General features: G+C 46.1%; 1 protein-coding gene across 1 annotated transcript; it reads right to left on the bottom strand.

Annotated features, from left to right (window-relative positions):
- Window positions 1-11,686: 11,686 nt before the first annotated feature.
- Window positions 11,687-18,013, bottom strand: LOC137429673 (protein phosphatase 1 regulatory subunit 3E-like). Its single transcript, XM_068119793.2, has one exon. The coding sequence runs from the start codon at window positions 17,660-17,662 to the stop codon at window positions 16,703-16,705; it is 960 nt and encodes a 319-aa protein (XP_067975894.2). The 5' UTR covers window positions 17,663-18,013; the 3' UTR covers window positions 11,687-16,702.
- Window positions 18,014-19,240: the final 1,227 nt, after the last annotated feature.

The following is a 19,240-nucleotide window of genomic DNA, read 5'->3' as shown; positions in this document are numbered from 1 at the left end:
GCTGCTTCAACTGTGCGGTGTTTAGTGTATGAAGTTTTCAATTCTCAGTGTGGCCACAGTGTGGGCATACGCAGGGCAGGGCATACGCAGGGCAGGGCATATGCAGGGCAGGGCATACGCAGGGCATATGCAGGGCAGTGTGGGGATATGCAGGGCAGTGTGGGGATATGCAGGGCAGTGTGGGCATATGCAGGGCAGGGCAGGGCATATGCAGGGCAGTGTGGGCATATGCAGGGCAGGGCATGGCATACGCAGGGCAGGGCATATGCAGGGCAGTGTGGGGATATGCAGGGCAGTGTGGGCATATGCAGGGCAGGACATATGCAGGGCAGTGTGGGCATATGCAGGGCAGGGCATATGCAGGGCAGGCCATATGCAGGGCAGTGCATACGTAGGGCAGGGCAGGGCAGGGCATATGCACTATGCAGGGCAGTGTGGCCACAGGTGGATGCAGCAAACAAGGGAATGTACGAACAGTGAATGACGGGAGAGAAGAAAAACATTGACCTGTAAGTGAGGAGTTTCATCGGATTTGATTAAAGGGATAGAAAAGGATGCAAGTATGGATGGGGGAAGGATGGATGAAATGAGACTGTTGTGTATCACCCACCTGCACCTGGAATTGTGATTCAACCGCATGGAAGTAATTCAAATCTGAAAGACCATAGAACTGCCTCTGATGTAAGAACGGACATTGTGCTTCTACATCATCACAGGAGTTTCCAAGGATGTTGAGAGCTTTGGATTCCACAGAATCCATCAGAGTTGTGATGCTGGGGTGCCAACCCATAGGGGAGGAGCAGTGCTCCATTCAGCTACGGACAAAGCCCTTGTCGGCTGTGAGTATTTCTGATTTTCAGGGAAAACGTGGAAGGAAGGATGATCGCCAAGTCTGCGGCTGGCTTTGGGTGGGGGGTGGGGTGGTTCGGAGCTAATGCTGAAGTTAGACTGAACTTCTTCCATTGTCTGACCATGGAAATATAGATAGGTGGGTCCGTTTGACGATCGTTCTGCTGCGACAAGGTAAGACTGCCATTTTCCAGGATTGAAAATGGTCAAAAATACTTCAGAAACCTGTTTACACTGTGCATGTTCTACACTATTCAATTTCATTTTCACCTGCCAGTCTGATATTTCTTGATATTTGATCAATCTTCCAGTCTTTCTTTACGTCAGCCTGGTGTTGGCTTCGTGGTTAGGGTGCCGGCTTGGGATCCTAGGATCCTGGGTTCATAATCCCGGTTGGTTTCTGAATTAACGCCAGGGGGGTTGACTCAGCCTGTCATCCTTCCGAGGTCGACAAATTGAGTACCAGTTCACTGGTAATTCCGTGTGTGTCGCAAGAAGCGACTAACAGGGTTGGCGGCAGGAAGGGCATCCGGCCATAAAACATTGCTTCAAAAGGGGGCCATGGTGCCTGAAAAAAGGCCAACCCCTGCTCTGCAGGGAAAAAATGGCCTCCAAAGGTGGGTCTTCCAGTCTTTCTTTACCTTCGTTTCGATTCAATTTTTTCAGTCCTCTGTGGATGTGCCAGACATGATTTCGTTGCAATTTTATTTCACCTTTCCAGCACACCTCATGATTGTTTTAGAGTCTCGGATGCTCCTCGCCATCTAGACCGGGAATTTATTTTCCATTGCATGTTGTACAAAGTATTTCACAATACTAATACATCGAAATAATTGCAACTTTGCAAAGAAAAATAATTGAGCAGAAGTATTTTGTTATTTTCATTTAACGAATGAAATACTTTATATTGTACTCTCCGAGTTTGCTCTGAGTCTGGGAGGTCGATAGTTGAGAGGTCAAGCCCTGGCCGAGTCATTACAAAGAGTTTAAAAATGATACGAGCTGCTTACTTGCTTGACGCTCGCCATTTAGAAAGGATAGAGCACAGACAAATAACAATAGATTGGCAATTAATGCCAATAGATTGGCAGTCTTGAAGGGCCTAATTAATGGATTTGGTGTTGAAGTTTCATACAAGGGAACTCGTATAATTATTATTACTCGTGATAAATAAATTGAAACCTGATGTCACCATGAAGTCTGGCGGGTGATGCACCCGCTGATTTGAAATTGTCGAAGAGCTTCGATTTTCGACTCTACATCCTCTATTCTGTTTCACACTTCCTTTATCATGACATTTTACCCACGTTTTGGAAAAGCTTTCTCCTTTTGACAACATTGAGCAAGTGGATGAAATTGTATTCTTTAAATTTGAAACCTTTTTTTTTTTAAACAGCTATTTGTAAAGTGTTAGAAAAGCTTTTGCTACTTGTGGCTTGACTACTGTCTCCTTCACCTTGTAAAATGGTCTTTATCCATGCGCAGAGCGGGTGTATGCACCATTTTCCTTGTCCGATCTATGGCATCTAATCTTTCTACCCCAACTGTCCTCGCGTCTTATTTTACACAATCTATCCATCATTGTCGTCTTCCCCGGGACCTCTTTCCTGGCAATGCCATTTCAATGGCTTTTTTGGTGGCTTCGTGCGACAGTACTACGTCTTTCCACATGTCTGAACTATTTTAATCTCTGAACTATTTTAATCTCTGAATTATCAATGTATCACCAATTGACGTTTAACTCCAACCTGTTGCCTTATTTTGGTATGGGGTAAGTACTGGTCAACCATCATAGCAGGCGCGTTTCTATATCTCCCAAGCACGTTTCATTCTTCCAAACATGTTTCACCCTAATTCTATAAAGAATGTTGGAGTTACCGAAGCAGTTTCTTGGCAAGCTTGGGTTGTACTGGGTGGTTTGCCATTGCCTTCCCAGCATTGCTTGTCTGTGCTCTATTCTTTTTAATACTGACAGTCGGGCAAGTAAGTAGCACATACCATTTTTTAAGTGTTTGGTATGACTCGTCTGGGTCGTCATCGACCTCCCAGACAAGTCCGATTTCATCTTAATACTGTCCTGTTCCTAGGGATTAAAATCCTCCAAGGAAACGGATAGCCGAATGAGCGGATAGCCGAATGAGCGAGTCTAATAAAGGTTAAAATTTGCCCCCCATTGTTAGTCACACAAGCAACATGTAGCCTCGCGATAGTATAGTTATGTCTTAGTATTTGTAAGCTAAGTCCATTTCCTTTGTTAGTCTGCGTGAAGTAGAGCCAGGAGAATAGGCCCTACTTCCACCGACAATCATACGTCCGTAGCCTCAATCCCTTTGTGTCAACGTTGGGTTCATTTTGGGCGAGCATATATATATACATACATACATACACTACATGACCAAAAGTATGCAGATACCCCAACATCAAACGTCTCATTCCAAAATCATGGGCATTAATATGGAGTTGGTCCCCCCCTTTGCTGCTAAAACAGCCTCCACTCTTCTGGGAAGGCTTTCCACTAGATGTTGGAACATTGCTGTGGGGATTTGCTTCCATTCAAAAAATTAACTTCACGCTACAGCATACAATGACATTATAGATGATTGTGTGCTTCCAACTTTGTGGTAACAGTTTGGGGAAGGCCCTTTCCTATTTCAGCATGACAGTGCCACCGTGCACAAAGCGAGGTCCATACAGAAATGGTTTGTCGAGATCGGTGTGGAAGAACTTGACTGGCCTGCACAGAGCCCTGACCTCAACCCCATCAAACACCTTTGGGATTAATTGGAAAGCCGACTGCGATCCAGGCCTAATCGCCCAGCATCAGTGCCCGACCTCACTAATGCTCCTGTGGCTGAATGGAAAAGTCCTTTAAACTTTTAAACAAACAAAGAATACAAATAATACCCTTGCAAAAAGTGCTTTAAACTCAGCGTTTCTCAGGTAAAAAGATAACTGTAATATGCCCTGCCACCACCACTAGGTGGCGCTACACATTCACATGGAGAATTTATGTCCCACCCGCCCCCACATCCCTGCATGAGATCACGGCCACATGGCCTATGTTACCCTCCTCCCTCCCCCCCCACCCCCCCCTTCCCACCCACAAAGTTGTATTTGTTCCCCGAGTTTGGAGTTTGTAACTTAATAGATGTGGCCATACAAACACATACAAACAGAGAGAGATGGAGATTGATTGTTTTGCCTTTTATAGGTATAGATATGGCAGAAATAGCGCCACCTTTGGTGCAAGCTGGTATTACAAGTGTTATTCCTTTATCTACTTCATAATATAATGGAACCTTCTCAAATGATTATATGGAGTATATGTTGTAATCAATAAAATCTCTCAAAAACAACAAAAATTATAAAGTGCATTTCCAAGAATGTGCCGCAGCACATTGCCCACTGAAGGCTAACCGAGAAGGGTACTTTGCCCGCTAGTTTCATAAATGGAGCATTTCATCAATCTTTGAAACGTCTCATGACGTATTGGTCTCTCCTGTTACCTATTTTGCACATTGTTTTCCACCCTCCCTGGTATCCAGCTTCACGATACAGTATTGGTATTCATCCTTGGTATCCCTGCTATTCAGCATTTTGCTACCTTTTTGTACTATTGGTGTAGTGAAATTATACCAAGGTGAACCCAGGGGTGCCGTCGGAAGGGGCCGTCTATAAGACCCGGGACAACCGGGGCGTGCGGACACTTCAGCGGAACTCACTGTGACATTATCCAGTAGTTTGAATGGTATGTACGCCCCCAAATGCTGCGCTGACGATGCTGCGCTAACCATTGTTATATTGCAACTTCCATTGCTGCTCTTGAAATGCTCTGATTTAATACCTGTTCCATGTATGTATTTTTACAGGATGTATTGCCGATCTAAATGATATTAAACCTACCCAGAGGTCAAGTCGTGTCTGAGCTTGATTTTCACGACATTTAATATCATTTATTTCGCCGAATGGCTGACCACAAGATGATCGTGGTGCCGATTCTCGGAGCCGACCCTCAAGCTGAAGGATCTGCATCGGAGTTTGCTCATTGGCTCAACACGCTGCAGAATTACTTTGCGGCTCACGAGACCGAGCCAACCGCTGCGATAAAGCTGTCCGTGTTACAGTCCAAGGTCCATCACACTGTTTTCAAGACCATTTCTCGATTTGGGACGTACGCTACAGCCCTAGCCGAGCTGAAGCGCCTCTACGTAAAGACACGGAGCGCTGTGCACGGCCGGCATCAACTCTCTCAGCGAAGACAACAACCGTCTGAATCGATCGATCGCTTCGCGCAGGAGCTGCGCTACTTAATGGCAGATTGCGTGCAGGACGTCCGGACCCACGAGCAAGTGCAGGACGATTTGCTCCGAGATTCATTTATTTCCGGAATTAGTTCTGGAGTCTTGCGGCTCCGTCTCTTGGAGGTCGCGGAGCTGACATTTACAGAAGCACTACGGCTGGCACGCGTATACACAGATGCCCGAGAACAATTGACCGCATATGATCACCCATGAGTCGTGGCGGGGGCCTCGCAACTCGCGCGACCTGAGAGGGCTACCGCCGAGGATACGGAGGAGGACCCGACCCCCACGACGGCCGAGTCTCTGGGTGCTCTGGAAGCGGACTCCGCATCCGGCCTCACTGCTGCCGCCGCTGCCAGGCCACGGCCTGCCCGGTATGCAAAGTGTTATTTTTGTGGAATCGGCAGCATCCTCGCTCTGAATGCCCGGCCCGAGAGGCGACATGTCACCTCTGCTCCACCAAAGGCCATTTTGCAAAAGTCTGCAGAAAGGCCGCTCGGGGCACGCATTCCCGAGCGACCTTGAATGGGCTCATCGCGGAGCCAACGGAATGAGCGCCGGACGGGGCGCCATGCACAGCTTTGAAGAGCCGCTCTCCTCCTCGCGGGCCTCTGGCTTCTCGCCCGACCTTGGTGAGATACGTCGGGCCGCCGAAACAAATGGCGCGAACGCGACCGGTCACAGAGCGTCCAACCTTGACTGGCTTTCGAACGCCTACTTCAAACAAGCGACATGCACCTACTTTGGAAATGCCTCTCGAAGTGCGGCAAACGCAGCACGTGACACAAGCCCCATCTGATGACAGCTTTTGCGAATTACATGCACCCACTCTGGCATGTCAATCTGCAGATGGCAGGAATCTTTCTCACGTGGCTCGATCGCCATCTGATGGCAGCTTTTGCGAATTACATGCACCCACTTTGGCATGTCAATCTGCAGATGGCAGAACTCTTTCTCACGTGGCTCGAGCGCCATCTGACGGCAGCTTTTATGAATTACATGCACCCGCTGTGGCATATGACTGCAGATGGCAGAAATCTTTCTCCCGTGGCTCGAGCGCCATCTGGCAGCTGCTCTCACGACCACCCCACACCCACTCTGGCAAATGAAACTACCGATGAGCCAAATGACTTCAATGCTCCTGCTGAGGCCCGAAGGATTGCAGCCGGCGTGGGATCCACCCGCGAGGCGCGATCTTCTCGCCCGGCCGGAACTATACCTGCCGGGTCTGCCGGCCTAGCGCAGGCCTTCATTCCGCTCACGGTCGCGGGCATTTTTGCGCAAGCTTTGATTGATACGGGATCCACGGATAGTTTTATTGATCAGCGACTCGTGCATCAACATGGGTGGCCGGTTCTCGGGACAACCCGCCGGATCTTCATGGCATCTCAGGGACTTCGGTTGAGCACTAAAGGGGCGTGTCGATTGAAACTTGTGATAAATGGACGCACGTTCCCGGACGTGTATCTCATGGTATTACCGGCCTTATGCGCTGACGTTCTGTTAGGACTTGATTTCCTTAAGCGGCATGGACGTTTGGAAATAGACTTCGGAGGGCCAGACACGCTCGCTGTGTGCGCCCTCGCTCAAATGGACATGGAGCCACTCTCACTGTTCCCCAACCTGACCACTGATTGTACCCCTGTAGCCATCAAATCGCGGCGCCTCTCGCGCGGACGCGCAATTCATTGCGGAAGAAACGGCCCTGCTCTTGAAGGACGGTATCATAGAACACAGTAGGTCACCGTGGCAGGCCCAAGTCTTAGTGGTGCGGAGTGAGGCCCACCGCAGGCGAATGGTAATCGACTATTCGCAGACGATTAATCGTTTTACACAGCTGGATGCCTACCCCTTACCGGGGATGGACGCCCTGGTACGCCAGGTGGCCCTGTATTCCGTTTATAGCACTCTCGATCTGCGTAGTGCGTATCATCAAGTCCCCATCTCTAGGGCTGATCGCGTCTTTACAGCCTTTGAATCGGGTCAGCGGTTGTACCAGTTCACGAGACTTCCCTTTGGGGTAACGAACGGCGTCGCTTGTTTTCAAGAGCAGCAATGGAAGTTGCAATATAACAATGGTTAGCGCAGCATCGTCAGCGCAGCATTTGGGGGCGTACATACCATTCAAACTACTGGATAATGTCACAGTGAGTTCCGCTGAAGTGTCCGCACGCCCCGGTTGTCCCGGGTCTTATAGACGGCCCCTTCCGACGGCACCCCTGGGTTCACCTTGGTATAATTTCACTACAATTGGTATCCAGATTGGCTAGCACAAGCTTTCACTTTTGATACCTCCACTTTTGTCGTTGATCTGTTACCTTCTGAACAATCTTCAGTGAACATAGCATGAGCTTGATTCCTCTGTAATTACTGCATTGCTAGCGGATATGCCTTCTCTTTTGTATCTTGGGACCATGATGTTTTTGTTCTCTTCATCCGGTATTCTTTATTCACGTCAAAGAAAGATTTCAACACTAAAGATATAAACAACAAAAGAACACCATCCACCACCAGATAATTTCTGATTTCATTTTCTGAAATGCTGTTGTTACCTCATTTTCTGAAATGCTGTTCTTACTTCCTGTCTTTAATTGGCAGAACATCTGTTTTGTTACAGTTAGATTCACCAAGTTTGTCTCTGGCACCAATTATCTCTAGCAGCAAAGTTTGTCACCAATTATCCACATTCACCAAATATTCTAAATTTCAGAAGGTATAATCACTTGACTGCAGTTGTGGTCTTAGTGTACTGGTTTAAATCCTGACCCAGCTAGAAACTGTCATCTCGGTGTTTCACAGGCAGGGCGATTCATGAATGTGTGTGCTTTCCCTTCGATGGATGTTAACCTGGTGTCCTTCACAAAGAATAGGTGAGCTATGGCTGGCACCATGAACAAATTCCAGATTCCTTGTCTTTCAACAAATTCCTTATGTCTTTTAATCCTGACAAATCTCACACTCTCACTATGTCTCTCCGAAAAGACCGACTGGACAACCCTCCCATCTACTTTCTCAACAATCCTCTCCAAGAAGTTCTGTCACTCAATCTCTTGGGCCTCACAATCTGCCATGATCTTTCCTGGGAAAACCACATTTCCAAGCTGGTCTCCAAAGCCAGTCACCGACTGGGCATCCTCCGTCGTGCGAAGTCCTTCCTTGGCACACCTGAGCTCCTCACCACATACAAGGCTTTCATCCGCAGCTCAATGGAATACTGCTCTCCCCTCTGGGCTGGTGCTCCTGCCTCACACCTAGCTCGGCTTCACGATGTTGAAACCAAAACTTTCAGGATCATTGGAATCTCCCGCAATGAAGCCGATTGCGAGGGCCTTTCACTTACTCATCGCAGGCAGGATGGTGGTCTTTGTCTTCTACCGACACCTCTCTGGCCTAGCCAACCCAGCCCTGTCTGTGCTCTGTCCCCCAAGTACTCCTACTGGTCGCACAAGATCTGCCTGCAACCCCCTTATGGTTAAACTGCCAAAATCAAGACTCTCTGCTCTCCTTCACTCTTTCATTCCTCTTTTCTCCCACCCCTGGAACAAACTCCCTCACTCTCTTCAATCCCACTCCTTCCCCTCCAGGTCTTTAAAACAGCTGTTCATCACCATCTCTTATCTTCCCCCATCCAAAACCTTGATCTTTTCTACCCCTGTTAATTCACCCCAGATCCACCTTTCTGAAATACCAACTGCTTTCCTGGAAGTCCTAGTAGTGTCCATGTGTTTTGTTTTTTTACCTCTCCCCCCCCCCCCCCCCACCCACCACCCCTCCCCCCTTCCCACGCCTCCTCCCCCCAAGCCCTCTACCTCCCACAGATCTCCCGATGTCCCTGCTCTCAAATGTTGTACTTGTGTGCTTCCCCCCTCTCTCACCATCTTGTCTCCTGTTGCTTTTATTTCGTCTTATGTGTCTGTTTGTTTTTTTTGCCATTAATGTTAGCTCTTACAGGAGCCTCAATCTTGTATACAAAAAAATAAATAATTCCTGCCCTAACCAGCAGCCGCGCCCTCAGCCAATGATGCTACCCCGTAGGCCTGTGTTGCATATGACCGAACGATATATGTTCCACTTCCCTCTCTCTTTGATGTAAACTGTTCGCTATTCATGAGAATGTTACCGTTGTAGTCCTTGATCTCCTGATGTCTTGGTCTCTCTTTCTCTGTTCTCTCCTATGTTATTTTGTACACAACCTTTTCCGCTCTCCATGGTATCCAGCTTTACTGTAGTATTGATATTCATGAGTCAGCCTTTTTCATACTATTGGTATCCTCGGTATCCATTGATTTGGTACTATATTAATGGCTTGGATCCAGCTTGACTGGTATGAGCTTTCAATTTTGATACCTCCACTTTTTCTAAGCAATTAGCTCTGTAGCACTTCTTTATATCATCACCAACATCATGTTCCATGATACAGAGCACAGGTGCTGCCGAAGCTGTTTATTGGTTCGGGTTACAATCCCAGATGGATCAGAACTCCGACACACCGAAAATGGACGGAAGTTATGCTTTCACCCCTGTCTGTTTGTCTGGCTGTGAGAAGGATATCTCAAAAACTTGTGGACGGATTCGGACGAAACTTGGTGGAGAGTTGAGTGGGCGACAAGAACGAGGCGATTAGATTTTGGTGAAGTTTCGAATCCAGATCCGGCCTATCGGTGGAACACAAAGCATAAAACTGTTCAGCCTGGTGAGAAATGCTCTCTATCGATTGCCGATCTAGTTTGAGCTGTTTTATTGTTGTTACACTTTTTGTGTGCCTTCTTTTTACTTCTCACTGCTTCTTCGACTTGCTCGTTCCACCGTGATTCATTGTTCCCTGCCTTGTTGTTACCTGCTATTCTATACACTTCCTTTGAAGCTGCAGTCATGGTTTCCTTTGTTTTGTTTCATTTTTAAAAGTAATTTACTGGTGTCGTATTTATTACTCCTTCTCTAATACTATAGTTGTTTTGTTTTTTTGCTCGAAGGCCTCTGACACTTCACCATTCAGTTCACTCGTGTTTAACCTTTTCTTACCTCTCCTTTTTACACCATTGAAGACCCAAATTTATGTAAGACATTTAGTTGCTTTTTATCACTTATTGTTCAATTATTGTACCTGATGTCTTTCCTTAGGGCTGGCAGGAGATCCTAGAGGTACACACACTCGCTTCTGAACTTTCTAGCCTGAGTTTGAATCCCGACCCAGCTATAAATGGTCATCCCGGTGTTCCACAGGCAGGGCGAGGCATCAATGTCTGTGCCGTCCCTCGGATGAACGTTATAATGGGCGTCTGCCAGCATTCGTTTGTGGATGTTAAAGATCCCACGGGTTAAAGACCCTTCACAAAGAGTGGGCGAACTATCAGCGGCACCCAGAACAAATTCCTGTCCTGACTGCTGGGAGGGCAATGACAAACCACCCAGGATAACCCCTGCCAAGAAACTGCTTCGGCAGTACTGACGCACTGTAAAGAGCATGATAGATTTCATGTCATTCATGAGAAAATTTGAATCTTTTTCTGCCAAAGATATCTTGCTTTTCCACAAGACTTGTCGAAGAGAAAATGGTGAAAGATTGTGGGAATTCAGGCAGAGATGAATGATGGCTACCAATTTGCCAACACGTTTTTTTCGTCTGCCCGACCCTCTTTGATCCTCTGTCATTCTATGAACAGAGTGCACTTTTTAGCTTTCTCATGAGCCCAGAATTGTTTTTGTATATTAAGTCGAGGCTCGTATAAGAGCTAACATAATGGAACATATAATAAAAGGAGTGGGAGACAAGAGGGTGTGAGAGAGGGAAGCAGAGCAACAGTAGAGAACAGGGACATCGGGAGATCTGTGGAAGGGAGAGGGCTGGGGCGGGGTACACGGGATACACAAGATGGATACTACAGGACCTTTCAGGAAAGAACAAAGGGAATTTAAAGGAGGTGGATTTGGAGTGGATTCACGGGGGTAGAAAAGATCAGGGTCTTGGGTGGGGGAAGATATGAGATGATGGTGAACAGAGAGTGAAGGAGTGAAGAGGAAAAAGAGGAATGAAGGAGTGAAGGTGAGCAGAGAGTCTTGATTTTGGCAGTTTCACCAGAAGGGGGTTGCTTGCAGACCTTGTGCATCCTGCAGAAATATTTTGGGGAACAGAGCACAGACAAGGTCGGAGAGGAGTCGGTAGAAGACAGAAAGACTGCCAACCTGCCTGCGATGAGAGAGTGAAAGCCCCTCAGGGTCAGCTTCATCGGTGTGAGATAACAATGGTTTTAAAAGCTTTGGTTTCTACAGCGTGAACCCGAGCTAGGTGTGAGGCAGGAACACCAGCACAGAGGGGAGAGCAGTACTCCATCCATGACAAGTAGTCAGGTTCACTATGTCAACAAATATAATTTCGTTCAAAATTTTGGTAGATTAGCAAAACTATACATTTTTGGAATATTCAGAGCATGAGGAATCCAAAAATTAATGTTTACATTTGCGTCGACACCTTTGCGAAAATGACACTCAGGACAGTGATGAAGATAGTCAGGTTCACTATGTTAACAAATATAATTTCTTTCAAAATTTTGGGATTAGCAAACCTGTACATTTTTGGAATCTTCAGAGCATGGATAATCTGAAAATCAATGTTGGCATTTGCACAGACACCTGCATGGCCGCCATTTTGGATTTTGAAAATGGCCGCCATAAAATACATATTTTGCGCGATCTCGGCTTCTAGTCAACCTAGAGACTTAATTAAATATGCTAATCCTATGTTTTCTGGGTCAAGGAATCCAATAAAGGCCTCAAAATAGTGCTCAGGATTATAGAAAAGCAACAAACAAAGGTAATTGAAAACCATTGTCTTTATATTTGTGATATAACTGTATTACATAATACATGAAGTTATAGTACATGAAGCAAGTCCTTTGAAGTTATAGGTTGTATCAGATTGAACTATAAGTCCTATACACAGGATCTACGAGGTCTATACGTTCAGGAATATGCTTTTACAGATCTTCATCACTGTCCTGAGTGTCATTTTCGCAAAGGTGTCTACGCAAATGTAAACATTAATTTTTGGATTCCTCATGCTCTGAATATTCCAAAAATGTATAGTTTTGCTAATCTACCAAAATTTTGAACGAAAAAACATAGTGAACCTGACTACAGCTTGGAAATGTGGCTTTCACAGGAAAGATGACAGACAGTGAGACCCAAAAGCTTGAGTGACAAAACTTATTCGAGAGGATTGTTGAGAAAGTAGATGGGAGGGTTTCCCAGATGGTCTTTTCGGAGAGACATAGTGAAAGTGTGAGATTTCTCAGGATTAAAAGACATGTTCCAAGTGTTTGACTAGCTTTTGATTTTTTTTCCAGGTCTCCAGAGTGAAGAGGCTGCTGCCTGCCGAACTGAGGGTTGAGCGGTAGTACGGCAGAGGGTGGAGTCATGAGCAAAAAAACAAAGAGCATTTTCCAAAGAGTCGGAAAGATCATTGAAGAACATTAGAAAAATCATAGGGCACCGAACATTGCCTGAGGAACTCCAGCCTGGACTATTTCTACTTCCTGTGACATTACCCTTTTGACCAATTAATTAGTATTCTCCATATTGTTATGTTTGTGGGGGTAGGTGATGACATACCATAGTGGAGATAGGACTGTGTAGGGTAGTATGGACCACTTGTGAGTAGGAAACCAATCTCGATGTATAAGTAGAAAAACTGAGCTTAAGGTTGTTTGTGTTCTTCACACAGGGGGTGAAGACATGCGAATTAGCTATTGGGATTAAGATGAATCTCCCCAGTATGTGATTGCCTCCTGTGATTTCCCCTATGTTCTTACAATTATAACAAGCCGGCAATAAAAACCCACGTCATTAACCACCAGTTAGGAATCTCAAGTTAGGATATTAGTTTTTACCTCACCGTTCATTTTTGGTTCTTTGATTTACTTAATTAAATTCCTTACTGTGCATTTTCTTTGTTGTTTCTTGTTTGCATGGTGTCAGGTCGAGGATAACCCATGTGGCGGCCGTCGAAGGTGAGTGCTTTGGTTCCTTCCGTCCCACGTGCGCCATAAAGTGCCGCCAATTTTCGGCTTGATCGCCTCACATATATCGGTTAAAACCCATCAGTACGTGAAGTTTTCTGTGTACTTTGAAAACTAAAACACATAAGATGAAATCTAAATTGTTAAAAAAAAAAAAGAGTTAGTATGTACTATGTACCAACCAATTACAGATATGTTGGGTGGGATGTATTCTTTGGGACAAGCATTGGCCAAGTGCGATGTGTGTACACATTATAGGCAACAATTGGACCAGTCCCTTTTGGACTATAATTGCACATTACATAAACTTGCAAGTGTTGACATTGCAGACATATTGGACAAACGTGATATGTACATGATGAATACTGATGATAATTAGAGATGATGGATGAATTGTATATGTACACCTACTTCTGCAATAGAATACAAAACGAATATTATGCGTGGCATTTTAATGTTTTGCAGAAAAATGAAGGACCACAAAGAGGTCCCTTTGAAACCAAGAGAATGTAACTGCATTAAAAATACATTTACTTCTTCATGTAGCTGAAGTTGGCACCCCTTTATATGAACTTTTCTAGAGCATTACTTGGTTCCTCCTAAGAACACACATGTAGTACAGCATGCACACGAGATATTTTTTTGAATGTCCCTTCTTTTCGTTAATTTGCCACATGGCACATACCATATATAAAGGGCCTTTTCTATGCCCCTGGCATTTTACCCAAGAATGTTGTTGTGATCCATAGGCGTTTCCTTTTTCGTTCTCCTATAGTGGATAAAATACATGGGGATGGACAACGAAGTTGATGACCCCGAGGCCGGGAGGAGGCAGACGGCCGAGACCGTGAGAATAGACCAAAGACCCCGAGGCCGTGAGAAGAGGCCGAAGACCCTGAGGCTGTGAGAAGAGGCCGACGACCCCGATGCCAGTAGAAGAGGCCGACAACCCCGAGGCTGGGAGGAGGCCGAGAGGAGGCAGACAACCCCGAGGTCGAGATGAAGGCCGACGACCCCGAAGCCGGGAGGAGGCCGAGATGAAGGCCCACGACCCCGAAGCCAGGAGGAGGCCGATATGAAGGCCGATGACCCGAGGCCGGGAGCAGGCCGAGAAGAGGAGGCAGAGAAGAGGCTGACGACCCCGAGGATAAAGACCCAGAGGATCCAAAAGACCCAGAGGATCCAAAAGACCACGAAGACCCAGAGAATCCAAAAGACCCAGAGGACCTAAAAAGACTCTCAAGGACCACAGAGGATCCAAAAAGACCCAGAGGATCCAAAGGACCACCACCCACTGCACCAAAAAAAACCCCCCAAAGACACTAAATATCCAGACGACCCAGAGCCCCAAAAGACCCTGTGGACCCAAAAGACCCAAGACCCTGAGGACCCAAATGACCCATAATACCCCTTGTATCCAAAAGACCCAGAGGACCCAAAAGGCACAAAATATCCTGAGGACCCAAAGGACAAAACCACACGTACTGGCGAGGGTCTGCAATCTCCGATTGCTCTTTCTTTTTTGTTCTTATGTGGTTTCTTGTATATTCTCATCCCTGTGTGCCATTTGTTTTTTAAAATATACCTGGTTGCAGGTGAATTCTGCCTGTGGTGACTGCTTCGTTTTTGTTTTTTTTGGTTTTTGTAGGATCCGTTAATGGGATCAATTGGTTGTGTTTTCCACACTGCTTCGAGGATCTCATCATATGACTGGCTCAGTCGGCCCAAAATTAGATCGTCATGTGACACTTATCGGGGCAGCACTTGGGTGGCTGGGCGGTCCCACAGGCACAGTATCGGAAGTGGAAAGGTCGCGATCTGGCCTGGGAGCATAGACTCACCTGACTGCTGTGGTTGCTTTGACGCTACCCGCTGAATTTGAACTGGGAAACTGGAACCGGCTCTAAAAATATAATCTGCTTGTGTGTTTATTTTACTTGTATACACTCCTGAACTCCTGAACCGAATGAGTGGAAAAGTGGGGGTTGTATTTGGGGTATTGCTTTTAGATGATAAAAAATAATAGCCCCCAGGATTCAGGGTGTGGGGAGGACCCCAATTCTTTTCACCTGGCGGGTTCCGGCATGACACGTCATCGTAATATATGCCATAGACATCAGAGAAGTGGGCGAATTAACCTGACCTTAAGGACGGGTTTCTTTGCTAGTCAGGAATAATATGAGAAATAGTTTGGAAGACTGAATGCTGACTGTTAAGATTGTGCATCACATGAAGGTTAACACCAAAAGGTGCAGAGGATAAGAAGAGAGGACGGGGATTGAAAAGTGGGAGTTGAGTGAGGAGTGTTTTGTATACGTTCCACCTCGGCCATTTTGCCAATTTTTAAAATACTATTTACATTTGATAATTTAGAGTTGGCTGCCCATTGTAGTATAAGATTGTTGTTCACATGAAACGTGTGAAATAGCTGTTGAATTTGTTTGCAGTACAGAAGCTTCTAACCAGACAGCAACCATGCACAAGGATATCAGGTAGTGTAATATGTTTTCAAGGAGCCTCCAAGCAAACCACACAACTTGCTACCTGCACCTTAGCATAAATTTGTGATTGTTTTAGGGTACCAATGAGAATTTGCTTCATCTTCACGAAATACACTGCGGGACGGGGCACACATTGATGCCTCGCCCTGCATGCGAAACACCAGGCAGGGTAACAGTTTATATTTGGGTCCAGATTCATACCCTGGCAGAGACAGCTCAGGGGCGTGTGCACACCTCTCGACTATTCTGCCAGCCAGCATTTTAAAACATACATGTGAGGGAAACAAATACAAAAGCAGTAGCAGAAAAATGGAATTACTTTAGAGTCCGAAATGTTTTGCTGTCAAAACAACATAACATCAGGTTGTTTTTTTTTTTTTTGTCTCAGTCACATGTATGTTACATGGATAACAATGGCACTACATGATTAACAAGAACATTTCAAGATATCGATGTGCAGTATTTTTACATGAATAATAAGGATGTTATTGAGATGCAAATATACCTTTAGAGGAAGAACAATAACACAAGTCAGACACGTTTTCTTTCCATGAATACAGAGGAAATCAGAAAGAATGAGAAAACAAAATCAATGGTATGGTACAGTATATGGCAGTTAAACCTGGTAGACATTCTCAGATTGAAACACCAAAGCCACCAACCCCAAAAAGAGTTTGCAGTTGCTCTAGCTTTATGTTCTTCCATAGACTACAGGTTGTGATTCATGCTGAACATAATTACAAGTATAAGTTAAGTTTGCCTTGCTATTCGTCATAAACTGCTGTCATAAGCATTCATAAATATTACAAGTAAAGTCGCACTGTTGCAATTTCGAGTCGCAAGTTCACAAAACAGCTTTAAATACCTTTAGCATAACTTAATGTCTTACTTTGCTTCATTGTTTTTAGGGGGTTTTTTGTCTCTGCAACTTCTCTTTGCTTCTTCATTGTCGTGTGTTTCTGCTCAGCCATCAGTTTCCTTAGACGAGAGCCCTTTATCAAGCTTGTGACGTGAAGGTGCAATTGCACCGATATGTTTACACAAATTTCTTCCAGCTTGTGTATTGCTCCACCGATGCATCTGCAGGTGCAGTATACTGGACCATGCAGTAGTTCTTACCACAGTTGTTGTCCCAATATTCTGATCCGGCGACACGGTAGCAAATTGCGAACTCTAGCATGTCACCCACTTGAAGGAAATGGGGTGCCGGCAGATGGAAGGAGAAACGGTCACTCTCAGGAACGTCGGCACCTTCAAGCTCTCCCGGAACGTAATGTGCGACTGCATCCAGGTAGGTCCGCCATCTATCGAGAGAGTAGCGCACGATCACTGTTTTCTTTAAGTCCAGGTTGAGGACACGAATTAATCCTGATATGCTTAACTCCCCAACGAATACGTGATCCAGGCAGACGATGCGCTTTCTGAGTGTCTCAGCGAAGCTTGCACTTTTCCCTGGCTGTGGAAACGTGGGCTCTAGTAGAGCACGGGAAGGCACCACACTCTGCTTGCACAGGCATGGTGGAAACGCGACCCGCAGCAGCGCTTGCTGATATAGACTAAACAGGACTCTCTCGGGAATCCGAGGGGTGTCTGTAGCTCTGAAGCGGTGCACAGCCGCGAGGTCGAGGCCGAGCGAATCCGCAAAGCGCACGCATTTCCGTGTGGTGCACGGCTTGCTGGCCGGAGAAACGTGCTCCGTGCTGCTGCTTGGGCATGGGAGAGACAACGTACGACGACGTGCACCAGGAGAAACTTGGGCGCTGCGGTCTCTCGCTGCCGGATCTGCAGGACCATTTTCTATGCAAGATGGAGAAATATTACCACGGGATCGTCTCTTTGAGGCAGAGGAGAGCAACACGGTGTGTGGCAGACCGAGCGAGGAATATGGCAACGCCGAGACACATTGGCTCTCCATAATGGAGTGTGGCTGGTTCGACTCACCACGTCCCAGATGGAGTGAAAAGAGGAGTCGAAGCACTGTAATCCGGGTGTGCATGTCAACCACACATGACGTTTGATCGGAGTGGAGCCAATTTCTTTGTCATGGCTTAATGCGGCTCCTCAGGCATAAGGGCTTAACTCAAGAGGCGATAAATGCCAGTTGTAACTCGAGATGAAAATTCAGTTCAGTTCAGGTTCGAAGATGGCACTGAGTATTTGCTGTTTCAACTTTTAAAACGTGCTATATATAGTGGGTGGCCAAGCACTTACACATAGCAAAACTGGCACAAAACGTTTGATTGGGCTTCTTAATTTTTTAAAATACAAGCCAGAAAATATTGTGGAAATTATTGCTTGCAAAGGTGATTACCTAATGTCAGCTGATCATCTGTTCAACTCGGTGCGGATAAAGATACAAGAGAGGCTGGTAGCGCTCAGCGGACTGTTTTTGCATCACAGGTGGGTTCATCAAAGTATTTTGTTGTGAAATCATATTTTGTGATCATTTATGACTTCAATTTGTCTGTTTCTGCTCGGTGGAATATCTTTCAATGTGAAATGAAAATCCTAAGTGTGAATGTTGACATTAAATTGTTTTGGATGGATAATGTGAATAAAATTTCTTGAAGTATTTACAACATTTTGTGCTTTATACCATCAGTGATTGACTTTTTCCGCCAGGATTATGGACTTCAGCCAGGATAAGCCTTCATACAAATACATGATGTTACGGTCACCAGGTTCGGACCAGTGTCCTGATCCCCATCCACACGAACCAATGACCGTAGGTGGACTCGGTCAAATTCTCCACCCGCGTGATCACCAATTTAACAAGGGATCGCCAAAAGAAACTATACTCCACCCGATCGTCAAAAGCTCCACCCGCCTAGGCTCATTTCTCGCCCCTCTCTGCAACACCAGCTTTACAGCAAGGAAAGCTCTCAATGGCGTGACTTCTCTTCCGCGAGCGAGCATCAAATTGTACGCGAACTTTAGGGAGAGACCAGGACCACTTCCCACTTCCCCAGGAGCACAGAGAGAGAGGAGCACTTCCAGGAGCCCTCCACGCCACAGCGCCCTGCAAGAGAGAAAAGGAGCTCGTGCAGCCAGAGACCGTCCGGAAAGAGATCCATGCATAAATATAGAGCGACATGCTTGCACTTTTATAGGGTTTTGCTTTCCCCCCCTCTCACGTGCTTATTGGCTTGCTGGGGGGCCTTCTCGACGCTTCTCGCCGTGTCTAGCATGGCTGTATCCAGTTGTTTCTTGCAGTCACTGGTTGCCTCTTGAAGCTTCTGGTTTCCTGTGGGTGGGAATTGCTGTGGCTGAGACATCTGGTCAAGAGTTCACTCACTGAACAAGAAGAGATTAAAGCACATCTAGACCGATTATGAAAGGAAAGATTTAAAGGAGTAATGTGGGATGAATGGTGGGAGAATAGACACATTACAGAATGGAAGGGTGATGTTTAACTCTCGTCTCTGCATACCGGACACGTTATGAGCAAAATGAAAAATGAATGAATGATCGTTTTAAGGCCATTTTCCCCGCTAGAGCGGGGGTTAGCCTTGCGGGCCCCAGTTACTAGCCTAGCCTAGCGCTAGTTATGAGCCTTGTACACAAATACCGTACT

The sequence above is a fragment of the Myxine glutinosa genome, chromosome 6, assembly GCF_964187855.1.
Source record: "Myxine glutinosa chromosome 6, kmMyxGlut1.1, whole genome shotgun sequence".
NCBI lineage: Eukaryota > Metazoa > Chordata > Myxini > Myxiniformes > Myxinidae > Myxine > Myxine glutinosa.
This window is presented reverse-complemented; position numbering and strand designations above follow the sequence as displayed.